The sequence below is a fragment of the Anser anser genome, assembly GCF_964211835.1.
Source record: "Anser anser genome assembly, chromosome: 4".
In the NCBI taxonomy this organism is placed as follows: domain Eukaryota; kingdom Metazoa; phylum Chordata; class Aves; order Anseriformes; family Anatidae; genus Anser; species Anser anser.
Window position 1 is genome coordinate 2,808,936 of NC_139724.1, and position 22,126 is coordinate 2,831,061.

General features: G+C 37.5%; 1 protein-coding gene across 37 annotated transcripts in view; it reads left to right on the forward strand.

Annotated features, from left to right (window-relative positions):
* Positions 1–22,126, forward strand: part of CAMK2D (calcium/calmodulin dependent protein kinase II delta) — a 166,633-nt gene that overhangs the window by 107,737 nt on the left and 36,770 nt on the right. For 12 of the 37 annotated variants that reach the window (XM_083833380.1, XM_083833381.1, XM_083833391.1 and 9 more), the window contains exons 6-13: positions 419–491; positions 6,299–6,401; positions 11,766–11,849; positions 12,832–12,926; positions 14,512–14,634; positions 15,712–15,795; positions 16,653–16,695; positions 20,663–20,700. In XM_083833380.1, the coding sequence (XP_083689506.1) occupies positions 419–491; positions 6,299–6,401; positions 11,766–11,849; positions 12,832–12,926; positions 14,512–14,634; positions 15,712–15,795; positions 16,653–16,695; positions 20,663–20,700 (643 nt within the window). Of the gene's footprint in view, positions 1–418; positions 492–1,526; positions 1,600–6,298; positions 6,402–11,765; positions 11,850–12,831; positions 12,927–14,511; positions 14,635–15,711; positions 15,796–16,652; positions 16,696–20,662; positions 20,701–22,126 lie in introns of all 37 variants that reach the window. The other 25 variants (XM_083833383.1, XM_083833392.1, XM_083833386.1 and 22 more) reach the window with 3 other exon arrangements.

A 22,126-nucleotide genomic window follows, 5' to 3' on the forward strand; every position in this document is an offset into this window, starting at 1 on the left:
TGTAATGTTAACTTCATTGTAAAAATGTTCAAAAAAATATGAGAGATCACCAACTAATTTATTGTCTCCAGTTTATTTTTTGTATTGCAGTTTTTGGAAGCTGGAAGAAGCTTCCATACTGCTGAATGAAAATGCAGTCTAATGATTCTGTTTAATAGGTGTCTTATGTCCATGTTTAAATGTCTTTTTTTTTTGGTTTGTGATTTTTTATTTTTATTTTAATTTTTGGCTGTGTTAGAGCTGGAAATATCTCAGTTTTTAACACTGTTCCAGTCCAACGTACAATCGAGACTTGTCAGGAGATGTACAATTGTTTTTGTTCTTTATAATTTTTTTAAGTTTTGTTTTATTTTGTATTTGATGTGATTATGTGCCTTTAAAATGTTCTCCCTTCCATTCTGCCCTTGTATCTTTGCAGTCATTGTATACAGCAGATTCTAGAAAGTGTTAATCATTGTCATCTAAATGGCATAGTTCACAGAGACCTGAAGGTCAGTATCTGGTGCCCATCAATTGGATAAGAGTTTTGTGGTTGTTTTTCTGCTGGGTAGGGGCAGAGGGCGGGTTGTCTGCGCTGTTCCCTTGCCTATCCTGCTCACCCTCCAAACAGCTAGACGAACACAAATAATTAATGCATGACACCTCTTTCCAGTCTGCAAGTCTACAGGCCTAATATACATCATGGCAAAAGGGGGAATGGTTGCCAAAACGCTGTCTCTTTTCCACGGCTCTGGATTTATCCCATGCTGTCGAACATGTCTGGTATTTTATTAAGGGTGTCCGTGTATCGCTGTGCACGCACATGGAGGTGAACTTTGGCTGTGATGTATGTCAGCTTGCAGATTTACACACCACTTCTGTTCTGAGCCCTGGGTTGCAGTAGCACAACAGCCGGTCGCACACTGCTGCATTAGAGTATGACGAACCCTCAGGCAAGTGATGCTAATTGCTGACTAAATTGGACCGCGAGAAGTTAATAATTTACCCAAAACACCTCGCTTCCAGTGGTTTTTTACCTCAGTGGCCGCTACAATTTCTGACGCCTCTGAGAGAGCTCACAGAAAGCGGAGGCGCAACAAATAGAGATATCAAATCTTTAACGCGACCTCAACAGATTTTGATTGGCCGGATTTGTAAGCTTTGCCGAAGACTTTCCTTTAAAATGGTCCTTTTTATTAAAAAAAATAATAATAAAAAATAAAAAATAAAAAAGAGGTCAGAGCAAGCCAACCGAGGCAGGTCCCCGGGGCCGGCAGGGTGCCTGAGGCCGTCGTGCTCTGAGGGGCGGCGGGGCAGGACGGGGGGCAGCGGCGCGGCGGGGGGAAAGCGGCGCCCCCCGCCCGGCCCCGGCCCCGGCCCCGGCCCCGGCCCCGGCCCCGGCCCCGGCCCCGGCCCCGGCCCCGGCCCCGGCCCCGGCCCCGGCCCCGGCCCCGGCCCCGCCGCCTCCGTGCCGGCGCCCGGCTGCGGGCGTGCGGACGGCGAGTCCACGCTTGGAACTAACACGCGCCCCTGGTGTTTGCATGCAGTCATTGCATTCAGCAGATCCTGGAGGCTGTGCTCCACTGCCATCAGATGGGCGTAGTCCATCGCGACCTCAAGGTGAGTGCTGCTGCCCCGCCGAGCCCTCCCCAGCCGGGGGCTCTGCCTGTCCCCGCCCCGGCGGCGCTCCGCCGTGCCTCAGCGGAGAGCAGCAAACCCTAACGAGCAGCTGCGATCGGTGGACGTGTAAACGGTGTTCTTGCCCTTTTTTTTTTGGTTTTGTTGCCTTTCATTTATTGGTTCGCTTCACCTCCGAACGAGAACGAGCCTCTAGCGTTTGCTGGAGAAACTCCACTAAAGGCTTACCAGTACCTCGCTGTCCAGGTCTGGGTTGTGAAGCTCAGCTGTCTGAGTCTGCTGTCATCAGTTGTCAGGACCAGGGGAAACAGTAGTCACTTTTCACGCCTTTGGTGTATTCGCTGAATACACGGTGTTCCTTTCTGTCATCCAGAGATTTTGGGGCAGCGTATGGAGGGGGGAACTCTCTCATCAGCATGATTGGAGCACTTCTGGGATGCATGCTGGTGTTTGCACATCACGTGTTTCAGTGAGGAAAGGCCTGCTGCTGCAAGATTGCTGTCACAAGACCTCTCTCTCCTCCGGATGACTGGGCTGTCAAACATGTTCAGAAAGCTGGAATTTCTACAGCATTCTCACCGTGATGGTCCTGAGAAGTCAAGTTCCTCCCAGACGAACACTGGTGACAGAAGCCTCAGACAGAAAGCTCCTGTGCTGAGAAGAGCATCACCTTTTTCTTAGCTGTGTACTCTTGCCTCCTGTGTTTAAAGCATGTTGGCCTGCAAAGAAACAGTTAAACATCCTTTTCTTTTACTGGGAAGCTCAGAGAGGCAAGTTTGTCTCTCAAAGCTAGTAGTAAACTAGCCTCATGGATAAGGGAGAGGACTTTGGGCACTTGGGCTTCAAGATCTTAAGAAGACTTTCTTCTGAAAGCAAATGGAATTGCACTATCTGAAATACCAGATCCTATACAAAGGCAGAAGAAAAATGGCTTGAGAGCTAAGGCAGTGAAACACATGCTAATTATTTCTGGCACAGCTTCTCTGTCTCTTTATTTTTCTTCCAGAATGAGTTATAGGGAGCAGGAATTTCCTTCCAGGACAGGCGTTTTCTGGTGGTTAGTGTTAATTTTTGGAGTCAGAATGCTGTCTTCTTTCTTGCCCTCCTTCACTCCCCAAAAAATAACTGTTACAGTCATTGTTTGAATTTATAAAAGTATGTGTCATGTATGATCATAAAGGGTTACATTTAGACAGCTTAGAGAGCGTGTTGGATTTCAGAGAGACATACAAAATCTTCAACCTGTTTTGCAATTCTGGATTTCCCCAGGTCACGGTTGTACAAAATGAGAATGACGAATCTCTATCCAGTCTGTAACTCTTGCATGGCAGGGAGCTGGATAACACGTACCAAGTCTAAATGAAAAGACGTCAGATTTGTCCAGCTGCTCTGAGGGTTTCCTGTCCTCACTGCACATGCAGTATTATGCTTTTATCATGAAAAGAAATAAAACTTGATTGTAGCCTTGTAAACTGACTTTCAGGCTACACAATAAGGAATGCTTTCTAGTATGTTTCATACATTCACAAAAAATAACTTTTTCTTCGGAAATCTATTAAATGCAGCTGTTGCCTGCTCCAAACCATGTGTGGATTTCTTATCCTGGCAAATCCGGGATGAATGGGAAACAGTATGAGAAAAACTGTTTCTGCCAAGCTGTAGTACCCAGTTGCATTTCTGAAAGTGAAAACTTCAGGAAACACAAAACCATCCTTCTTCACTTACTACTTTCTCGCAAAAGAAAAATAAAAGGAGAGTGAAATGAAAGACTGTGGTAAAATTGCAGCAGAACTCTGTACAGAAAAGAAGATGCAAAGGCCCAAGAGCAGAACTACAATATGCAAAAGATGGTTATGGCCTGGCATGGATCTTTTAACTGCAAAACTCGATGGATTTTTTTCCAGTAATGCAGACCACAATTTGATGGCATGCTTGGGGATGTGGGCGGGCAACAAGAGGAAGAGATTTGAACAGTTGAACAATCTGCTTTTATTTAACCGACCTTTAAGTGTAATTTAGTAGCAAATGGGAGCTTTTGCAACCTCTTATGACCTGCAAAACTGTGTGTTGCTGCTCTTCTTGAAATCCTTGTGCAAGTCAGAATGGTGGCGGATCCTAGATCCAGAAAAAACTGACCTGTTAGTGGCAGCCTGTCTTTAACAGATGGTGGAAGCGCACTTCTGTGTAGGAACTTCAGCTCTTGGCAATCAGCAGCATGGCTGCTTTTTTAAACTCTGTGCTTCGACCCTCTTGCATTCCCCATGGAAGTTAAATTAAAAAACAAAACCCCTAATTTTATTGCAGGGAAAACTACACAGAGATATATTACTTGATCTCTAAGAACAAAGATGTTTGGAAAAACAAAGTGTAAATCATGTTAATTTATTTGCAAGTAATTTCAATAGTTAACACTGCCATTCTACATGCTTGACTGTAGCCGGTCTCCCAATAGTAAGAGGTGACACTATTGAATCCAAAGTAGAGTCCTGAACGTCCCAGACGGGGCTATTAATGTTTTCCAAGTAATTGCAGTCATTCTAAGTTCATGCATGATAATTATCTGGTATGCCTTTTGTCGTCCAGAAGTGACAGCTGCGTGTTGTTTAAGGGCATAGTCCACACAACGCTGTCCAAAAGGCTGTTGTCTTTGGCTTAGGAAAAAATCAGTAAACCTGCTTCATCTTCTGTTGAAACATATTCATCTCTGATGGTGGTGTTTCTCTAGAGCACTTTGGCAGATTAAAGATGAGTAGTGGAATTAAAAAAAAAAAAAAAAAGGAAAAACAGCAACAGAAAACACAAAACTACTATTTTGGATGGAGTCGTGTTGCTAAGTGCTTGGTAGAGCAGTACTGCTGTTTCAACCCAGAGGGTGAGGCATTTCACTGCTGTTGGATTGCTGAAGGTCACAACAAATAAGATCATCCATTGTTGTAAGAGGTTTACATAAGTAGTGCATTCCAGGAAATAATCACTGTAAACTTCTCTCACCCCAGTAGAAAACATGTAAAAACATATGTGGCTATATGTTGAAGATAGTGTGATGAAACAGCAGGCATTTTGAAATTGCTTAAATCAGTATTGATAAACCTAGAGAAAAGTCCTGAGCTATTTGGTCAATGTCTGGTTAGGTAACATCCCTGAAGTGGCTACTGATAATTGAAATGAATATAAAGATCATATTTGATTCCCAGAAACTTTAGTCTTGGTTTTGAAAAATTTGGAAATAGGAGATTAATTGTGTAATCGTTGATGAAAGGGTTTTAATGTGATCTTTTTCTGTGATATAGCAACTGTGGGCTGAGTGAGAGATGGTGTTTGTAAATTGCTGAAAAAATGTTCCTTTACAGTTCAGTGGGAAGGAAAAAAAGCACCTGTAAACTACAGATTTTTGTCAAGGCCAGTTGTGTTGTTAATTAATAGAAGCGTTGGTTGCGGTCTTCATTATGCTCAAGCATATTTGACACAAATGTATTAAAAATAGCCTTTCCTCAAAGAAGCTTATAATCTTACGTGTTCCCAAGATCAGTACCTGCATGGGATTGACTGTAATCACATAAATAGTCCCTTGGAAGCATATATGATTGCTGCTGGGCTTAAAATGAAATATGTATTTAAGAATTTGCAAGATTGGTTCCCCAGTGCCAGACTGGATATAGTGAATTCCCTTGTGATAGAGCACTACAAAAACTGCTTCTAGAAAAGTCACAGCAATACCCTTGAATGAAAGGTCTTGATAAATGTATAACAAAACCTTTTTTAAAAATAATGGATTTAGGGAAAAAAAAAAGAAAGAAAAAAGAAATGTCAAGAAAATACTGTAGAGGTCAATTTTCTGAAATCATCTGTTGCATTCTGCAGTATTTTGTAGGTTTAAAAACTAAGGCTTCATAGAATAAAGTTGTCTTTGGACAATTCACATTTGAGGTATTTGCTAAAAGAGGTTAAAAGGATACATTATGAACACTAGAATGAACACCATTGTTAATGTTCAAATCCTTTACTTTTGATTCTGTAGGTATACCGTAGCATTTGATTTCAGATGTTACCATGTACTCTAAAAAAGCAAAGTGGGAACTTTTGCGGTCTTGTGTTGTTATTTGTGGTAGGTTCTCTGCAAGCACAAATGTGGGCGTGATGTTTTTGCAGAAAGATTTGCACTGCAAATACACCTGCCCTCTAAATACAAATATGAAAATATGGCTGCTATTGCTATGCTGTCATGCAAAGCATGTTTATGTTCCGCAGCTGTAGATGCCTGATCCTGCTAACTGCGTAGGTCAGACTACTAATCAAAGAATATGTGTCTTTGGGGGATTTCAGAAGCGTTTTTCCAGTAGTGAGCTGTTAGGACTCTCTGAAGTGTCCTGTTAAAGAAAAAGGTATCACGATGCCATATGGCCATTCTGGCCTATATAATTCTCTGATAGATGTGCCCATTCATCTTGCTATCATATGGGTCATGAAGGCTGTTTACAGGCCTGGTGGTTCTTCCCAGTAGGAATGGAAAGTACAATTTTTGTAATTCTATGGAGAAAATGCATGGTGTTTTTTTCATTTTCCACTGCTTTAAGTATTTGTTCTTTTCCAGACTACCTTAACTAAAGCCAAAAGGGAAAAACTGTTTAAAATATGTTTACTCATCTTTTCATCTCAATTTTTTTTCTCTTTCTGAATAAAGCCTGAGAACTTACTTTTAGCTAGCAAATCCAAGGGAGCAGCAGTAAAACTGGCAGACTTTGGGTTGGCTATAGAAGTCCAAGGAGAACAACAGGCTTGGTTTGGTAAGTAAATATTTTTTATTTCTTACCATTTATTCAGTGTTGCCATTCAACCTTCCAAACCTCCCAGTTCTCACTTTAGTGTAAAGCCTGTAGCTGTGTGACTACTTGATTTGTAGCTTTAAGGGAGGGGTATTTTGTTCATAGTTCAATCAGCTGGCTAAACTTTAGATCTTCTTCTTCAGGAAGAACATTACCTCTAATTTTCACCAAATCAAACAGAGCTTGGCAGCAGACCTCATATGTTTAAAAAACCAAAACCAAAAACAAAAAAACTACAGAAGTGACCCATAGCTACATTTCCAAATCTAAGAGCTCACTTAGACAAGAAGAAGCACTGCTTCATAACCTCTTCTTCATTGGCAAAGCTAATTCACCTTCCTAAATGACACAAAATAAATTGGCAGAAGTATCTTCCGCTGGCACGGCTTTGTTCATACTAGAGATTTTGCAAGCACAGCAGTACTTTGTAAGGGATAGGATGCAGAGCAAATTTTTTTTATTCATGCTTGTAGTGAATATATCTTTACAAAAGGCCCTTTTGCATGTAATCTAAGTGCTTTTGATATTCGTTGACCCTGAAACTTAGGTTTCCTGACTCTGGGCTTGTCCCAGCTTTTGTCTGCCTGTAAGTTTAACTAAAACATAGGTATACAAAAGTCCCTTCTTCTTAACTTTCTTTTTCATATCTTCATATCTCTTTCTAAATATATATTCATATATATATTCATATATGAAGGAAATACAAGTGTCGAGGTTGGGAAAGGAATGGCTGGTTTCCATCCCTCTGGAATGGTCTGGTGTTCTGGTGACTGATGAGTAACACTGCAAGCTAATACAGCTGCCCAGTGATCAAAACATTGTCTGCACAGCTGTCTGTCAGTTGAAAATAATTGAAAAAATTATTATGAAGCATTTTGAAATGTGACTTGAATGAAAAAAAGAAACACACATGCGGTTTGTGAGTACCTGAAACTGTCAACCGTCATCCACATCCAAATCTTGCTGTGACAGTACAAATTATCTGCCCCAGCTGTTTATATTGTGGTCCTAGAGGTGACTGCCCCTTCAGACCTGCTAGTAAAGCTGTTCATGAAACTGTTCTTTGACACATGAAGTTAAAAATAACCTGGCTTATAAGAATGTTCAATAACTAATATAGAAGCATCTCATATGGCAGATCATGGAGACCATGAATCCAGGAGGTGAGAGAGTGGTTAAACGTGTTTGGAACCTGGTGCAGCAGTCTGGAAAAGGTTTTCTGCCTGTAGCTTACAAATATATTTTGAAGCTGAGACTGGAGTTTCTCAGCCATTTTGGTGATTTTTAAAACTTTATCTTCATCTGGGATGAATCAAAAGCATGCTTACTTGATAGTGAAGGTCACAGAGGTGTATCAGAATGTGGAAACAAACTGTGTGCGCATGCAGCCACCAAAAGAGTACGCATTCCATGCTTCAGATCAGCTCACGAAACATTGGAAAGGGAGGGTTTCTGCCCTCCTGGAGATAGCAACTCACGTGTAAACCAGATCTCTGGAATGGATACCTGGAGTAGTGTCCTGTACAGTGCTTCACTTCAGGGTATGAAAAAAGGATGGGGGATAGTGCATTTCTCTCTAGTCCCACTAAAGTATTCCTTTTTGTTAATGATTAAAAAACTCTTATTACAGATTGTTAGAGTTAACAGGTGCCCAAAGGAAAAGTATAGGAAAAAATGAATACTGATCATTTTAAATAATAAGACACATAAATATAATGCTTCTGTCTCAAATACAACCCCCTTTGAACCGATATGGAGCACAAGTCAGAAGTCGTTGTAAATCCAAGGAATGAAAAAATGTATGCATTTGTAGCAGCTACATATTCTCACAGCAGCTAGGAAGTGCAGCTTAAAATTGAACAAAGCGTTTGGGAGCTTGCTCGCAAAGCTTAGAATAAAAGCACAAAGGATTTTGTGCATGCGGTGTGTTAAGAGATTGAGTTTGAAATCTAGGATATATCTGCGTGCGGATGCACAGACAGTACCATTGGACATATGTTGGTAGCTTTATAAGCTAGCCTGTTGTTTTAAATCCCAGCCTTTATATAAATGGATTTCAATAATCCAGAAAAGACAGTGGAGATTGCTCTTGCACATTAACAAAATAGAGTAGTGCAAAAGGAGTTGAATAGAAATAAAACAAAATGCAAGTGATGTGTTAAAATGACGAAAACATCGGGAGGGCAGGAAGCTGCTCGAGGAAAATATCAGCAGAATGAACTTGACTTCAGGGCTATTTTCTCCAGATGTTATGTCTGTATGGATGCAGACAATGCACGTGAGACTGCAACTCCCTGTAAAATCTTGCACTTTATTTTTTTGGTCAGTCGTTGCTTGTGGAGTGCTTGTTTCAGACTCGTAGCATCGTGAGGACTGCCATGCTGAACTTGGTAGAAAGGAGAGTGGGCAGATTGTCTTCAAAATACTTGTATATAAGGAACAGAGAGGCTATAAGGAACAGAGAGGCTGGCAGCAAGATGATGGAAGGAAGTAGTCTGATGTGGCTCTTTTAAAATTTGCAATATTTGATAAAACGAGTTGGTTCTGTACCTGTTTTGGAACTTCCTCTGCAAAAGTTTTCCATAATGGTCTGTGTGCCTGCCTTCATCTTCTCATGACTGCTTTAGCAAGGCAAAAACATGATGTGCTCGGTGTTTTGAACTTTCTCTTGCTTCCTTCCAGAATATTTTTCTGCTTTCCAGTGGATTCTGCAGCACTCAGTGACTCATGGCATGCTCTGATTCTAATTATAGCTCTGCATCAGTATTTCTCTCTTTCTCTCCTTTTTTTTTTGGTCTCTTTTTGTGCATGTGTATTCCTCTGGTGTGATGGTTACCTTTCCGCTTCAACCATGGATGTGCACCAGCAGGAAACAAGCCATAAGTCTGTGCGTTTGGATACTACAGGGATATTTTCCCAGTTTGCATGTTATAAAACAAACCTACTTCTTGCCTGTTTGGAGGAACTGTTACTCTGTTTAGCTGAAACTCCCCACCCTCCTACCAGGTGTTGAATGTGATGGGAAGGTGTCTGAGAGGCTCCACTCTCTGTCTGGGACAGACTCGCTGGGACTCACTCAGTGGAAGGGCTGCAGTTTACTCACTGGTTGTTAGATTTAGTCCTAGTTACACCTTGTAGTAAACTAAGTCCAGCCTTGTAGATAGGACTAAAATACACACCATTTAATTCATTTGAGCAGCTCCTCTGATTTTTTTTGGTAGTTGCATTAAATTTAGGTTATATACAGTTACTCTTTCGATCCAGCTGTGCAGTAAAGAAAGATACTGCCCTTTATGTGCTCTCAGGTGCTTGCTCTTGCCCCTTGCTGCCTCCTTTTCCATGTCTTCTCACCAGGCTGTTCATTTGAATGTTTATTCTGGTGTCAAAGGGAGTTATGTTAGCAAAGATAGATGGCCTAAACTGTTTAAACTAGCATGGTTTATTCTGCCAATTTATTTTGTAATCCTTGCATGAATGGCACTAAGAGGCCATAACTCTAGCAAGGTGATGAAAGCACAGGACAGGTCTTCGAGCAGTAATCTCTTCTGCTGGTGTTTAAGATACATCTCCTTGTATTAATTTTAGTTTATGTAATGGGATTATAGTTAACCTTTGGTGCAGCTTTGACCTGAGACATGCTCACCATTTATGAAGTTAAATATATGTGTAATCTTCGCGTAAGAGGGTTTTGAGACCGTAAGCTATTTAAGGTTGAATAACGTGCTATCTCATGTATGCGTGCACCACCAAACAACACAAGGCACCCTGGGCCTCTGAAATACTTATTTACATTGTGTGACAATAGGAATACATGGTGATACAGTGTTTTCTAGGTTACTGTACAGTCACAAAAAGTTTCCAGCTTTGCAAGTGGTTTTTTGTTTGTTTTTAGCTAAATTACTCCTATTAGCAATAGTTTTCTGAAAAATGCACTCATATTTATTTCTGACATGTTGTTTCTGATATGAGTAGACCCATTCTGTGTCCTTGTTGAGAGACAAAGTTAGCTAAGTAGCATATTTATTTTCACTGTGAAGTTTAGTTTCAAGTGAGGTGTAATAATGTTTATGGAGCTATGGTAAGGTTGAAAGTCAATACAATTTTACAACTTAAATTAATACAAAAATATTAATGTACAGCACTACGCCCAAGAAAAAATATGAAACCACTCTATTTAAAGCTACTTAGAGCATACATTTATTAGCTTCTCAAAGGAGCTTAAACTATGTTTCCTGTATGATAGGACTCTAACAACTCATGGCTCTCATATCAGGAGACTGAGAAACACAAGCTTATTTTTCATAAAAATATATTTGATAAATTCTCAGTAGAATACACAGAACGTGTTCCTCCATTTCCTCCTCCCACCCCAAAATGATTGCCAGCTGCAGGGCAAAGGCTTCCTTTTTCTGTAACTGTCCACTTTACATGTTATCACTGTCTTTCATGAGTTCCATTGCTTATCTTCCACTCAGCACAAATTTTTAGGAATACAGTGTGGTATTTCAAAAATAAGATGTGGCCCTTCATTAAAGCCACAAAATACCTTTCAAGAATTTTCAACCATTTATTTCAGGCCAAGGAAGACCAGATACACTAACAGAAATGGTACAGAATGTTACTGGTCTTTTAAGTTTTTACCAAGTCTACATTTACACTTACATTTTTTATTTCTATTAAGAGAAGACAGCACTGCTGTCAATGAAAAAGGAAGGAAGAACATATAAATATTAAAGGCTAGATGACTTCAGAGATGCTTTTGTGAACCTCTGTAAGGAGGTTTCCACAAGTGGCATGACTTCAAGGAAATGAGTGTTGCAATGGAAACATCTTATTAGGAGAAGCTATGCGAAATAGGAACAGCAAAGGCTGTAAGAAACATAGAATCATTATGGTTGGAAAAGACCTCCAAGATCATCTAGTCCAACCATTCCCCCAACCACCAAAAGAAGGCTGAAACCCAAGTTGGTTGTCTTCATACTGAGCAATAGCAAGTTGTGCTCTCCCGAAGGCATAATTTTTATAGTTTGGGGCTAGTTTAAAATAGACTAGATTAGGCTAGTGATTAAAAACAAACAAAAGCAAACCTTAGCATTCACAGTTTTGGGCCTGCGTCTCATGCATTTTCTGTTTTTCAGTTAGTATCTCCAAGGGGATCACTCAGTGTTTCCCACACTCCCCCTGCTCCACTAACGTTTTTGACTTTAAGTGTTTGGTGCTGGATGATTTGGGAAAGTCCTGTGTGTTGTGGGCTGACATTAAAATCGCTTGCTTTTTGCGTTGCACATACAGTTTTTTGAGAGTATTTCCCTTGCCTTATGACAGGCTTTGCTGGCACTCCAGGATACCTTTCTCCAGAGGTCTTACGAAAAGATCCCTATGGAAAACCTGTGGATATGTGGGCATGTGGTAAGGCATTATTCTAAAAGATGACGTTTAGTGCACTGTAAAGTACTTTGAGGGAGAAAAGATATCCAGAATACCTTGTACTCAGCATCAGAAAATAGGTATTAGTTAAAATTTGATACTAATTGTTAGATGAAATCATCAGATATTTTGTTATTCTACCAGCTTTGTTTATTTTTGGATATTGTTTGTGAAGATATGTTATCACTGCATTCTTTACAATGTCTGCACAACAGATTTTTATAATACTAGCATGCACACAATGCCTAACTAGTTACAAAACATAACGATTCATACATATGGTCTAAAAACTGATGTGACCAAGATACTCTAACTGCAGTTTTAAACTCTGAAGCTAAAGTTTTTGTTAAATGGAGTACAGACCAATTACTTTATCATCCAGTTCTTGAAACATTGTAATTTATGGTACCAGCAAAGGGATAGCTACCTACCTAAGAACAAATGGTACCTTTCCTTCTTTTAATTCTACCCACACTTATTCGGTTGTATGTTTCTTTAGTCATAGTGAATCATCTCTGTAAAACTAGCAGGTGGACTGTTTAATTTCCTATCAAACATATTTATAGAGATAAACTGAGTTGCTGAAATTTTCTTTGCATGAGATTAGTTAAAACAGAATCTTACAGCAGTACAATACTTGATAACACCAGAGGTTAACAAGAGGCATTTTTATAGAACATCAATCATCATTGAAAAGTGCAAATCTATTTCTCCAGTTAACTAGACATTTTCAGTGTGTCAGATCTGATTTTGTGTCAGATTCATTCTTACCCACACTCTGTCGGAGGTTATCATGTGAGCCCCGCATTTACTCTTATCTGCAGTAGTGTTTTTCAGGAGCTGGGATGCTCCTATTGAGCTGTTTGTCTTACATGGTTGCCAGGTGCAAAATGATTTTTTTGTTGTTGTTTGTTTGTTTGTTTGTTTTTCTTGAAATCACTTAATACTACTATGATTTCTACAGGTGTCATTCTGTATATCCTCCTGGTGGGATATCCTCCTTTCTGGGATGAAGACCAGCACAGACTCTACCAGCAGATCAAGGCTGGTGCTTATGATGTATGTGCCATATTCTGTCTTCTAAATTATTATCGCTCCTCTAAGTAGGAGCTTTCTAGAGTGAAAAGTGAAACTAGATTTATACTGTAATTTTTATTTTTTGTACTGGCTATCGTTATGAGCCACTCAGTATAGTAAATGTCACTTCAGTAACATGAACATTATAAGGATGGGAATATCTATACTAAAATAGTTTCAGTTTCCCTATGGCTCCAAGCTTTCATTGTCTGGTCCTTGTATAAATCGTAAAAGTTTATGTTATCCTGACAAGCCTGTTAAGACCTCTGCGCTTCTGATAAATATTTCTGAACTCCTAAAGGCCTGTTGTTTTCCTTATGGTTTATCACTTCAACCAATTAGTTATTTTAAATTGTTTCTAAGAAGTCTTAAGTCCTAAAGACTTAAAGAAGTCTTAAGTCCTAAGTACTCTTGTATCGCCCACTTCTGCAAATGTGAGTTGCTCAAAAATAATAGTTTCATTAACTGTATGTGTATTCCAACAATAAGCATTATGACTGTTGATAAGCATCAGCTGATGATTTGGTGACGTTATGAATTTTGCAACATCATCCATTTATATTAAATTAAACAGACAGAAGGCCATTGGTGTTCATCTTTAAGTCATTTGTGAATGATGAAGAGGAAAAGACTGAACCTTCTAATTTTTAAAAGCTCTTAATTGAATCTAGTCTTGGAGAGTACTCACTGAAAGGTGATTGTTATGCTAGATATGTTATGCCTTTTAGGGGAAATGAACTTAGGGTCTGTCTAGTTTTCTTCCAACCAAACAAGGAATTATGCAGTAATAAACAGGGTGACAGTGGGGAAATACGATTTCAGCTGAGAGGGCAAGAAATGAGTAAGTGCAGAGACTGAACTATACATCTGTGTTGCACATACCATAGTAAATACTTGTGAATACTGCATCTAGATTACAATTTGATACAAATTCCAATGGCCTAAGAATAAACATTTTTTTAGTACTGGAAAACAAAATGCTCAAGGTTGAGGTCTGTTCACAAAGGTATTTTAAGATGTACATATTTTTTATTCCATTTCCATTTGGGCAGATAGTTTGAGTACATATTTGTAAATATTTTGCTGAGCAGGGAGGTGGTAAATCTAATTAGAGTTATGAATTTATACGCTATATACAGTTAGCATTAATACTGACATTGAAATAAAGCAAACGAGGAGTTTGAATAATAACGATTAATATTTTTGTCTTTATTAATAGTGAAATTAGTACTGCATTAGATTCAATATGGCCATATTCCTCTCGGTTGACTGGAGTCTGTTAATCTGTGTGCTGCTGTTAGTTTATCCTATGAATATCAGTTGGCATCGTGTTATTGTAAATATATAAATACTTTGCGTCTGAACCAAATCAATAAGAAGTCAAAACAGTAAAGGACAAAAACATTACTCATAAATCTGGCTAATGCAATCTTTTATAATTGTGGAAAAACATTTTTTTCATTAGAACTAGACAGTAATATTACAGAACTAATATCAATAAATATATTTAGGTAAAATTGTGTAGTGATCATGCAAGATAATATACATGTACATGTTTTTTCTTAAGTTTCCCTCACCAGAATGGGATACAGTGACTCCTGAGGCAAAAGACCTTATCAATAAAATGCTCACTATCAACCCAGCGAAACGTATCACAGCATCAGAAGCACTAAAGCATCCATGGATCTGTGTAAGTAACTTCTGCACATTTAACAAAGTAATTTGATAGAGAAATCAACTCATGGTATACTTAAGCATACAGTGGAGGTATTCAGAGGATAGTTTTTGTCCTTGTTTGTGCTGTTCTTTCGCAGCTATTTAAGTAGTAGAGTGCACAATTGTGATTATACTTATACAGTCAATAGTTTCATACATTGAGGTCTCAGTCTGGAATAAGAAATTTTGTAGAAGCAAACTTCTTTGCCTTGAATTTGTGATGCAGATGTTCACTGCCATAATTAGAAAGTTATTTTAAATTCTGCAGGAAAAAAAATGTACAAGAAAGTAACTTTCAGTTGCATAATGCTTTACATCGTTTTCCTATAACCATTACAATGAACATGAAATTTAAAGGCAGGAGACTAATGGACTTTTTGTAAGCCAATTTACTGTTAACAGAGGTAGACTGTGTTACTGGATTCAGGACCACTTTCCAATTCTCAATATATTTTACACTTTGACTTTACAGGCAGTCTGGGCTGATAGTTTGAAAGTCACAGTGAGGTGTACAGCTGGTTGCCAAGCCTTTATTCTTTCCAGCAGGCTGCATTATCTTGCCTGTAAGATTGTGATGCAAATTAAGTTGGGTTACAGAGAGAGTAGGTACTGCTGAATTTTCTCTGAAATATTTCCTACTTCTGTACCTCACCTAAAATCATTAATGTTAAAGAAAATCAACCCTCTTGTTTTAAAACATCTTTTCAGGAACTATAATTTAGTATATTATTTTGAGTATGTTTATACTGTGTAACCCAAGTTCTAAGATTTAGTGTTCTTCTTAGTCCTTATTAAGGAAACTGTGAAAAAATGATTTATTTCAAGAGGACGTTACACATAGGAAAGACTGGGTAAAAAGAGACCTTGAGGTTTCTGTTGATTTGGAAATTTACCAGATGTGTCAAAGCCTGCAGAAAGCAATATTCACGTAGGGTAGAAATTGAAGATTCAACTTGGGACCACATGAGTCAGAATATGTATGTTGTAGAGTAAATAAAAAGCTACATGTCTGTCTGAGTGCATTAAAATAAGTCTTTTCTTCTTCCCTTAGCAACGTTCTACTGTTGCCTCTATGATGCACAGACAAGAGACTGTAGATTGCTTGAAGAAATTCAATGCAAGACGAAAACTAAAGGTAAGAATGAAAACTTCTGCAAGGATGAGTAGATAATTTTGGAAAGACAAAAGTGTGATTTGGCTTGTGGTCCGTGTATAAAATAAATGGACCCCAAGGGAATCTTTCTTGAATATTCCTATAGTGAACAATTGGATAGATGAGCAGCTTTTGAGTGTGAGGTTCTTAATTTTTAATGAAAGAGAATAGAACATAATATGTGAGCCGTGATACTAAGCATTAAAACGTATGCAATGCTGGAATTGATATATCCTTTTGCAAATCTAATTGTCTTTCTAACCAATTACAAATAAATGTTTTAAGAAAGAAAATTTAAAATTAGTATTGCATAGTTTTGTTGGATTCAAAATCACATCAATCACCATCATTTATACACATTAAAAATATTTTTTGAAGGAAAATGACTTAGGTTGTTCTTCTAGGTTATCATGTATTTTCTCCTGACCAGACAGCATAACTTTGCAAATATGAGCTTTTCTAATTAGCACATTACAAATAATAAACTCCTCTTCCTACCAAAAAAAATAAAAGAATCTAAGCAAGTGAGTGAAGTCTGTTTTATATTCAGCAATGTATTATGCTGTGCCTGTGAATACTCATGTTTTGGGTATTATATACTCACAGTCTGTAACTATGTGAGATTACCAGGATGGCTAGCAGATGCGTAATTAAGATTAGATTATAATTTATGCTCTCACACCATCATGAATGACAGTTAATGCTCAGACAATCCATTCTTTCAGGGTTAATTAAGCAGTTTATGTAATGCATGCTTGTTTACTTTTTTTCCTGTTGTGTTCACATTCAATATTTTAAACAAGTGTGTTGCTAATTTGAGAATATATATGTATACACAGGGGGCCATTTTGACAACTATGCTGGCTACCAGAAATTTCTCAGGTATGTTCGTTGAGCTCCAGATTCATAGAGTTTTTATATTCTGATGTCTGCAATAACTAAGGTGTAATTAGGATTTATTAGTACACAAAGATCTTTGTTATTAAGGAACCTATAAACATGATCTATCTCACATTTTTTTTTCCTTTGCAGAAACAAGCAAGAGAATTTAAGCTATTTGGGCTAAATAGAATCACTTGTAGCAGACATCAGTGGTGTAATTTTTCAGTAGCATGTGGGTTCCTTCTTTTTACATGTTTAGTGCTATCTGTTGAAAGACAGATGGAATTTTCCTGTCTTATTTTGGTGGAGGAAAATCGCAAATAATACATATAATTCCGTATGAGTAAGTATGGTCAAACAACAGTCAAAAAGTCACTTTTCTATATGTGAAATCTCATTCGAGAACTTCATTGCATCTTGCATTTAAAAAAAAAAAACCAAACAAAAAAACAACGTCCATTCTTTATTGCTTTGCTAAGAAGTAAGAAATGTACTAAAATTGGTCCATCTTTTCCCTGTCTTCTGTTGCCTAGTTTGTTATACTGAGATGTTTCCTATTTATGAAATAATTTTGTAGTGAGTGTACATGGAGATTTAGATCTTTATATTAAATAAATTTTAATAGCAAAAACTAGAATATGTTTGCTGTTAGTAGAGTTAGAATTGTCCTCAATAGCAGTATGGCTGGAACTATGATGCTATGCTGAATTTTTCATTTTGCCATTTGAAATCCTAAGGGCACAGTTGAAAAGAATGCCAAATTTAAAAATCAGTAATATTACATATCCTCCTACTCTGGTGATGTAACTGTTGGAGCATAACTTAATTTATAGACAAAAACATGATAGTGCTTTGGGCATGTTTTGAATAATAATAAGCTCTGAATAATCCAAAATAAATAATCATGAATGCAAAAACAATTTGTTCAATTTGCATAGTACTTGAAAGACACGTTCCTTCTTAGTTAGGTTCCTATATTTAATATATACATTCAACACAGAAGATTACATTTATGTAAATTTCATTGGGTTAAGGCTTAATGAATTGCCAACATCTTTCAGTTCATTTTCAAGGTGGGAATGCTGTTGGCTGCATATTTTGTAAAACTTAGTTATTTTTAAATATCAAACAAGTACATCATTTTTCATCACTTTTCATACCTGTCACTGTCTGTATATGTAACAGTCAGTTCCAGCTTTCATGAAGGAAAAATGCTGAAGTCATTTTAAATTGTGATTTTGGCATGAAAAGCAAACAGGGTTTTGGCTTTTTTTTTCTTGAAATTTTTCACCTTTCATCTCTGTTTTACACCATAATGACCCCATAGTATCCGTTGATGGCATTTTATTTTTCCAGTTGTTTATTCATTGTATTTCATTGCAAAGCATGCTTTTGAAGGTCATTTGTCCATAACAATGTGGTTATAAAAGTGTTTTATTTTCCTTTTTCTTTCTTCCTTTTATGTGGAATATATATTTCTTGTGAGGTAAGACCCTCAGCACGTGAAAGGAACATCTTTTTTCTCTTCAAAATTGCTGTTTGCCCTAAATCACTTTAATTTCTTCATGTTGTCACAACGCCATTTCTCTTTAGTCTGCTTTCTGGCTTATTAGCACTGCCTTAGGTTTTATTTATAGCTATTGCTTGTAGTTGCAAGAAATCTTTCATTGTGGGCTTAATTTAGAATATGCTAATTGCTTTGCTACTGCAAATTATTTAAATATTTGATTTGTATGCAGTATCTGTGCTTAGAGAAAGATGAATTAAAATATAAAATGAAAATAAAAATAAAAAAGCATTCCAAGCCAAAAACAACAATTGCAAAGGCAGCTGATTATGAAATATGTCCTATAACATAAAATACTGCATAATAATCCATACCAGGCACATTTTAAAGGACATGCTGGCAGTGCCATAAACACAATACTTGTAGTTACTGCTTTTGGTGCCTTCATTTTACTGGCTTTTATTTAATTTTTTACATATAACATGTAATGTTGGTTAAGCATTGAAAGAACTCAGAAGTTTTATGCATAACTGTAGTCAAAGAACCTAGTTTGTTATGAACAGCAGCCTATAAGAGTTAATGTATGTTTTCCCATAATTTTATAAGCTATAATGGTATAAAACAGGCTTCAAAAGCAATGAACTTCTGGGTTTTTTGGCCGTAGGTTGTAGAAATATCTCCTCCCCTTTGCTTTCCCTAAATGAATTTCTGGAGTGCCTGCAATGTAAGATCTAAGGCTGTGTTGTATCAGGTCCTTCAAGCACACATCACAGCAGTATGTATCCTATCCCCCCAAATTTTTCTAAGGCACTTTATTTTAAATATTAATTCACATGCTTCTGTAAATAAAAAAAAATATACACTGTTCTTGTTGCATAATGCAGGCAAATATATTGCTCTTAATTTTAGTTGGAAATCACGGCCCTTGTGAGAGTTTTAACAGCAGTCTTTGCTGATGTCTGTAGTTTATAAAATGCATTTGGAGGGGTGATGTATCCATGAAATTATAAACGGTAATCTGGCTTCATCATCCGTTTTTTTGTTTTTTTTTTTTTCTAACGTAAACAGCAAAGTAATGGACATCAGTTATTTTTGTACAATTTCTGAGGTGGTCTTACATTTTCTGTACCCTGTACAGAGCTAAATGAGCACTTAATGCAGATGGAGCTAGTGAGTAAGCCACAAATACACAAATGAACTTCAGCTTTAAGCCGGATAACTCATTAACTCCAAAATCCTCAACTAGTTGGAGCAACCTCAGTCTAGCAAGCTCCAGTTATTTCTTTTTGTTTGGCTGGTTTGGGGTTTATTCTGTTTTGTTTTAATGGAAGGATACCAGTAATGATGGGAGCTCGTATAAGGTCTGCCTCCCTTTGGTAATGCCAGCTTGTTAGCTGGAGCATTTCTCTTTCAAAAAAGCTTCATACTTCTGAGTAAAACAGTGTATATAGAACAGCACTTTCAATCTAAGCTGTGATATACTTTTCAGTAGGAAGATTGGATCATAAACACCAATAAAACAAAAAACCACAAGGCTTGTTTTGTAATTTATTATTCTTCAAGTCTTTGGCAGTGAGTCATCAAGCATTTGCACTTTAATGAATAGTATATTTGAATTTAGTAGGTCTCCCAGCATGTTTTTCTGCCGTAACGCTTGCAGGTTCTGGGCTGTGGTGTGCATTCTTGCACATTAGCCCTCCAAATTGAGTAATTTGGAATAATTTGGCCTGGTTCTTCGTGCTAGTTTAAGAGGTGGGATATAAAGCCTAAGAAAATCATGGCAAGTGAAATTTTGCCCACAACTTACTTTGAAGAAATTTGATCAGTGTGCAACATGACTGAAAAGTGGCAGGCAGGTTTTTCTTATTGGAAGCAAAGCTGCCATTCCTTATTATTAACTCCTAAGAAGCACTCCTCCAAAACAAAACTTCACTAGCAGATTGTTCTTTCATATTCGTGATTTCCCTGACCTATCACACAAGGAGACTGATACTGTCCCGGTGGGAAGTCCCCAACAAACCATGCTTAGAGGTGATGTTTTAAAAATCAGTTCGCTTTTCATTAAATGGAATAGGCAGTCATGTACCTCGCTGTGCTTTTCAGATACTTTATTGATGTGATATAGGTTACTTCTGTGGCACTCTTATATTAATAACATCATTAAGATACCAGCTGCAACTGTTTCCTGTATGCCACCCAGAAAAGTTCCTAACAACTAGGTTTTGTATTTTATGGTTAACCATCAGCTTTAATCAGTGGAAGAAGAGATGTATGATAATCTGAGGTATTTGTAGTTTCTTAAACGTTATCAACATTTAATTTCCTGTACTCAGAGCAACAAAAGGAGGAAAGAGAAATTGAAAATGTATGTGCAGCAGGGAGGCAATGGGGGTTTGTTGAACAGCTGATTGACCTTAGCGGTGACCATCTGACACTGAAATTACTTGTCTTACTTTACAGCAGCCAAGAGTTTACTGAAAAAGCCCGATGGAGTTAAGGTAGGTTAAACACATGCTTTAAAATACATATTCTTAGTCACCACCTACGTGTAACTTCTGGCAATTCTTAAATTTGAGTATTGTTATTTCTTTTCATGATAAAATGTGATAATAAGTGCTTCTTATTGTGTATTTGAAATCATGAATGTTAGTAGGTGAAACTTAAAAAAATAAAAAAAATTTGAAAAACAAGCATTTTAATAAGTAGAAAATAGAAAACTGCTGGAGAAAATGTTTTATTGATATTTCAGTGAAGGATGATTGTGTGACTCAATGTTATTAATTAGTTTATAAATATAAATGTTGGTTTGGTGGTGGCCATATTAGATAGCTAGGTATCAGTGCTTGTCTGCAGCTCTATTGCCTCCATATTTCCCCTTGACTTTTCATTAGATTCCTTGGAAGACCAAAAGTTTTTTCTGGTAGGCTTGGCTCCACATGAGGTGTATCCTGCCAGATGTACTTGCTATACTTGGCAGAACTCGAGGGGTTTAGTATCTCAACAAATCAGCTCATCTTGACAAATAGATCTTGCTAAGAAGGGAACATTTTGGCAGCTTTCATACATGATTTAGAGCTCCTATTCTCATGTCGTCAGATCCTGCAGGAGGAGAGATGCTTCACAAATGAGTGTTCTGGATAAATACTTTGAAAAACAGCCCCCCCAAAATTATATATATATATATATATATCAATCAGTAATGAAAACTATTTTATTTATTTTCTATGAGGACTCCTGAAGACTAAAATATGTGCTTAAAGCTTTCATTATATGATTCAAAAGAGATCCTTCTGCTCTGTGTTATCTCTCAGGAGTGTGTCCTAGATCTGAATTTTAATTTATTATTCAATCTTAACTTTTTACTTTAACAAAACGTTGTATGCTTAAACACCAGATTCGTAGTATATTTATCCCCGTTCTCCCAAATATGTACACTTTTCCTATAAAAACATCTTGACACTGGCAACATAAAGTGAGTACACTATGATTTCAGTGCTTCTCACTTAGAAGCAGTAGATACCTTAGCTATACGGAGAAGCACGCAGTCTGTACTACTCAGTCATTTCTGTGGAAAATCCTTAACATGATTATTGTGGAATATATAGATTTTATGTACTTAACAGATATTCCTTTATAAATATCATTCCTCCTACAGGTCTACAATGGTATTTGTTATATCTCAATTGTTATTATAATACTGCAAACAATTGTTGCCAAAATTTTGCCTAAATTACACTTGCTGGGATGTGATATTTTGGTTTTCAGCACGCTATATATCTGCTTTTTGTCTGCATGGTCATGTGGAGCAAAGGGAGTAAATTTACATCTGGGGAAGTCTATTTTGGTCGTTTCTTTTATGGTTACTATATTCTCCATAGCATTTTTCCACTTCTTCCTACAGCTTAAGTTTTTTCCTATTAAAAA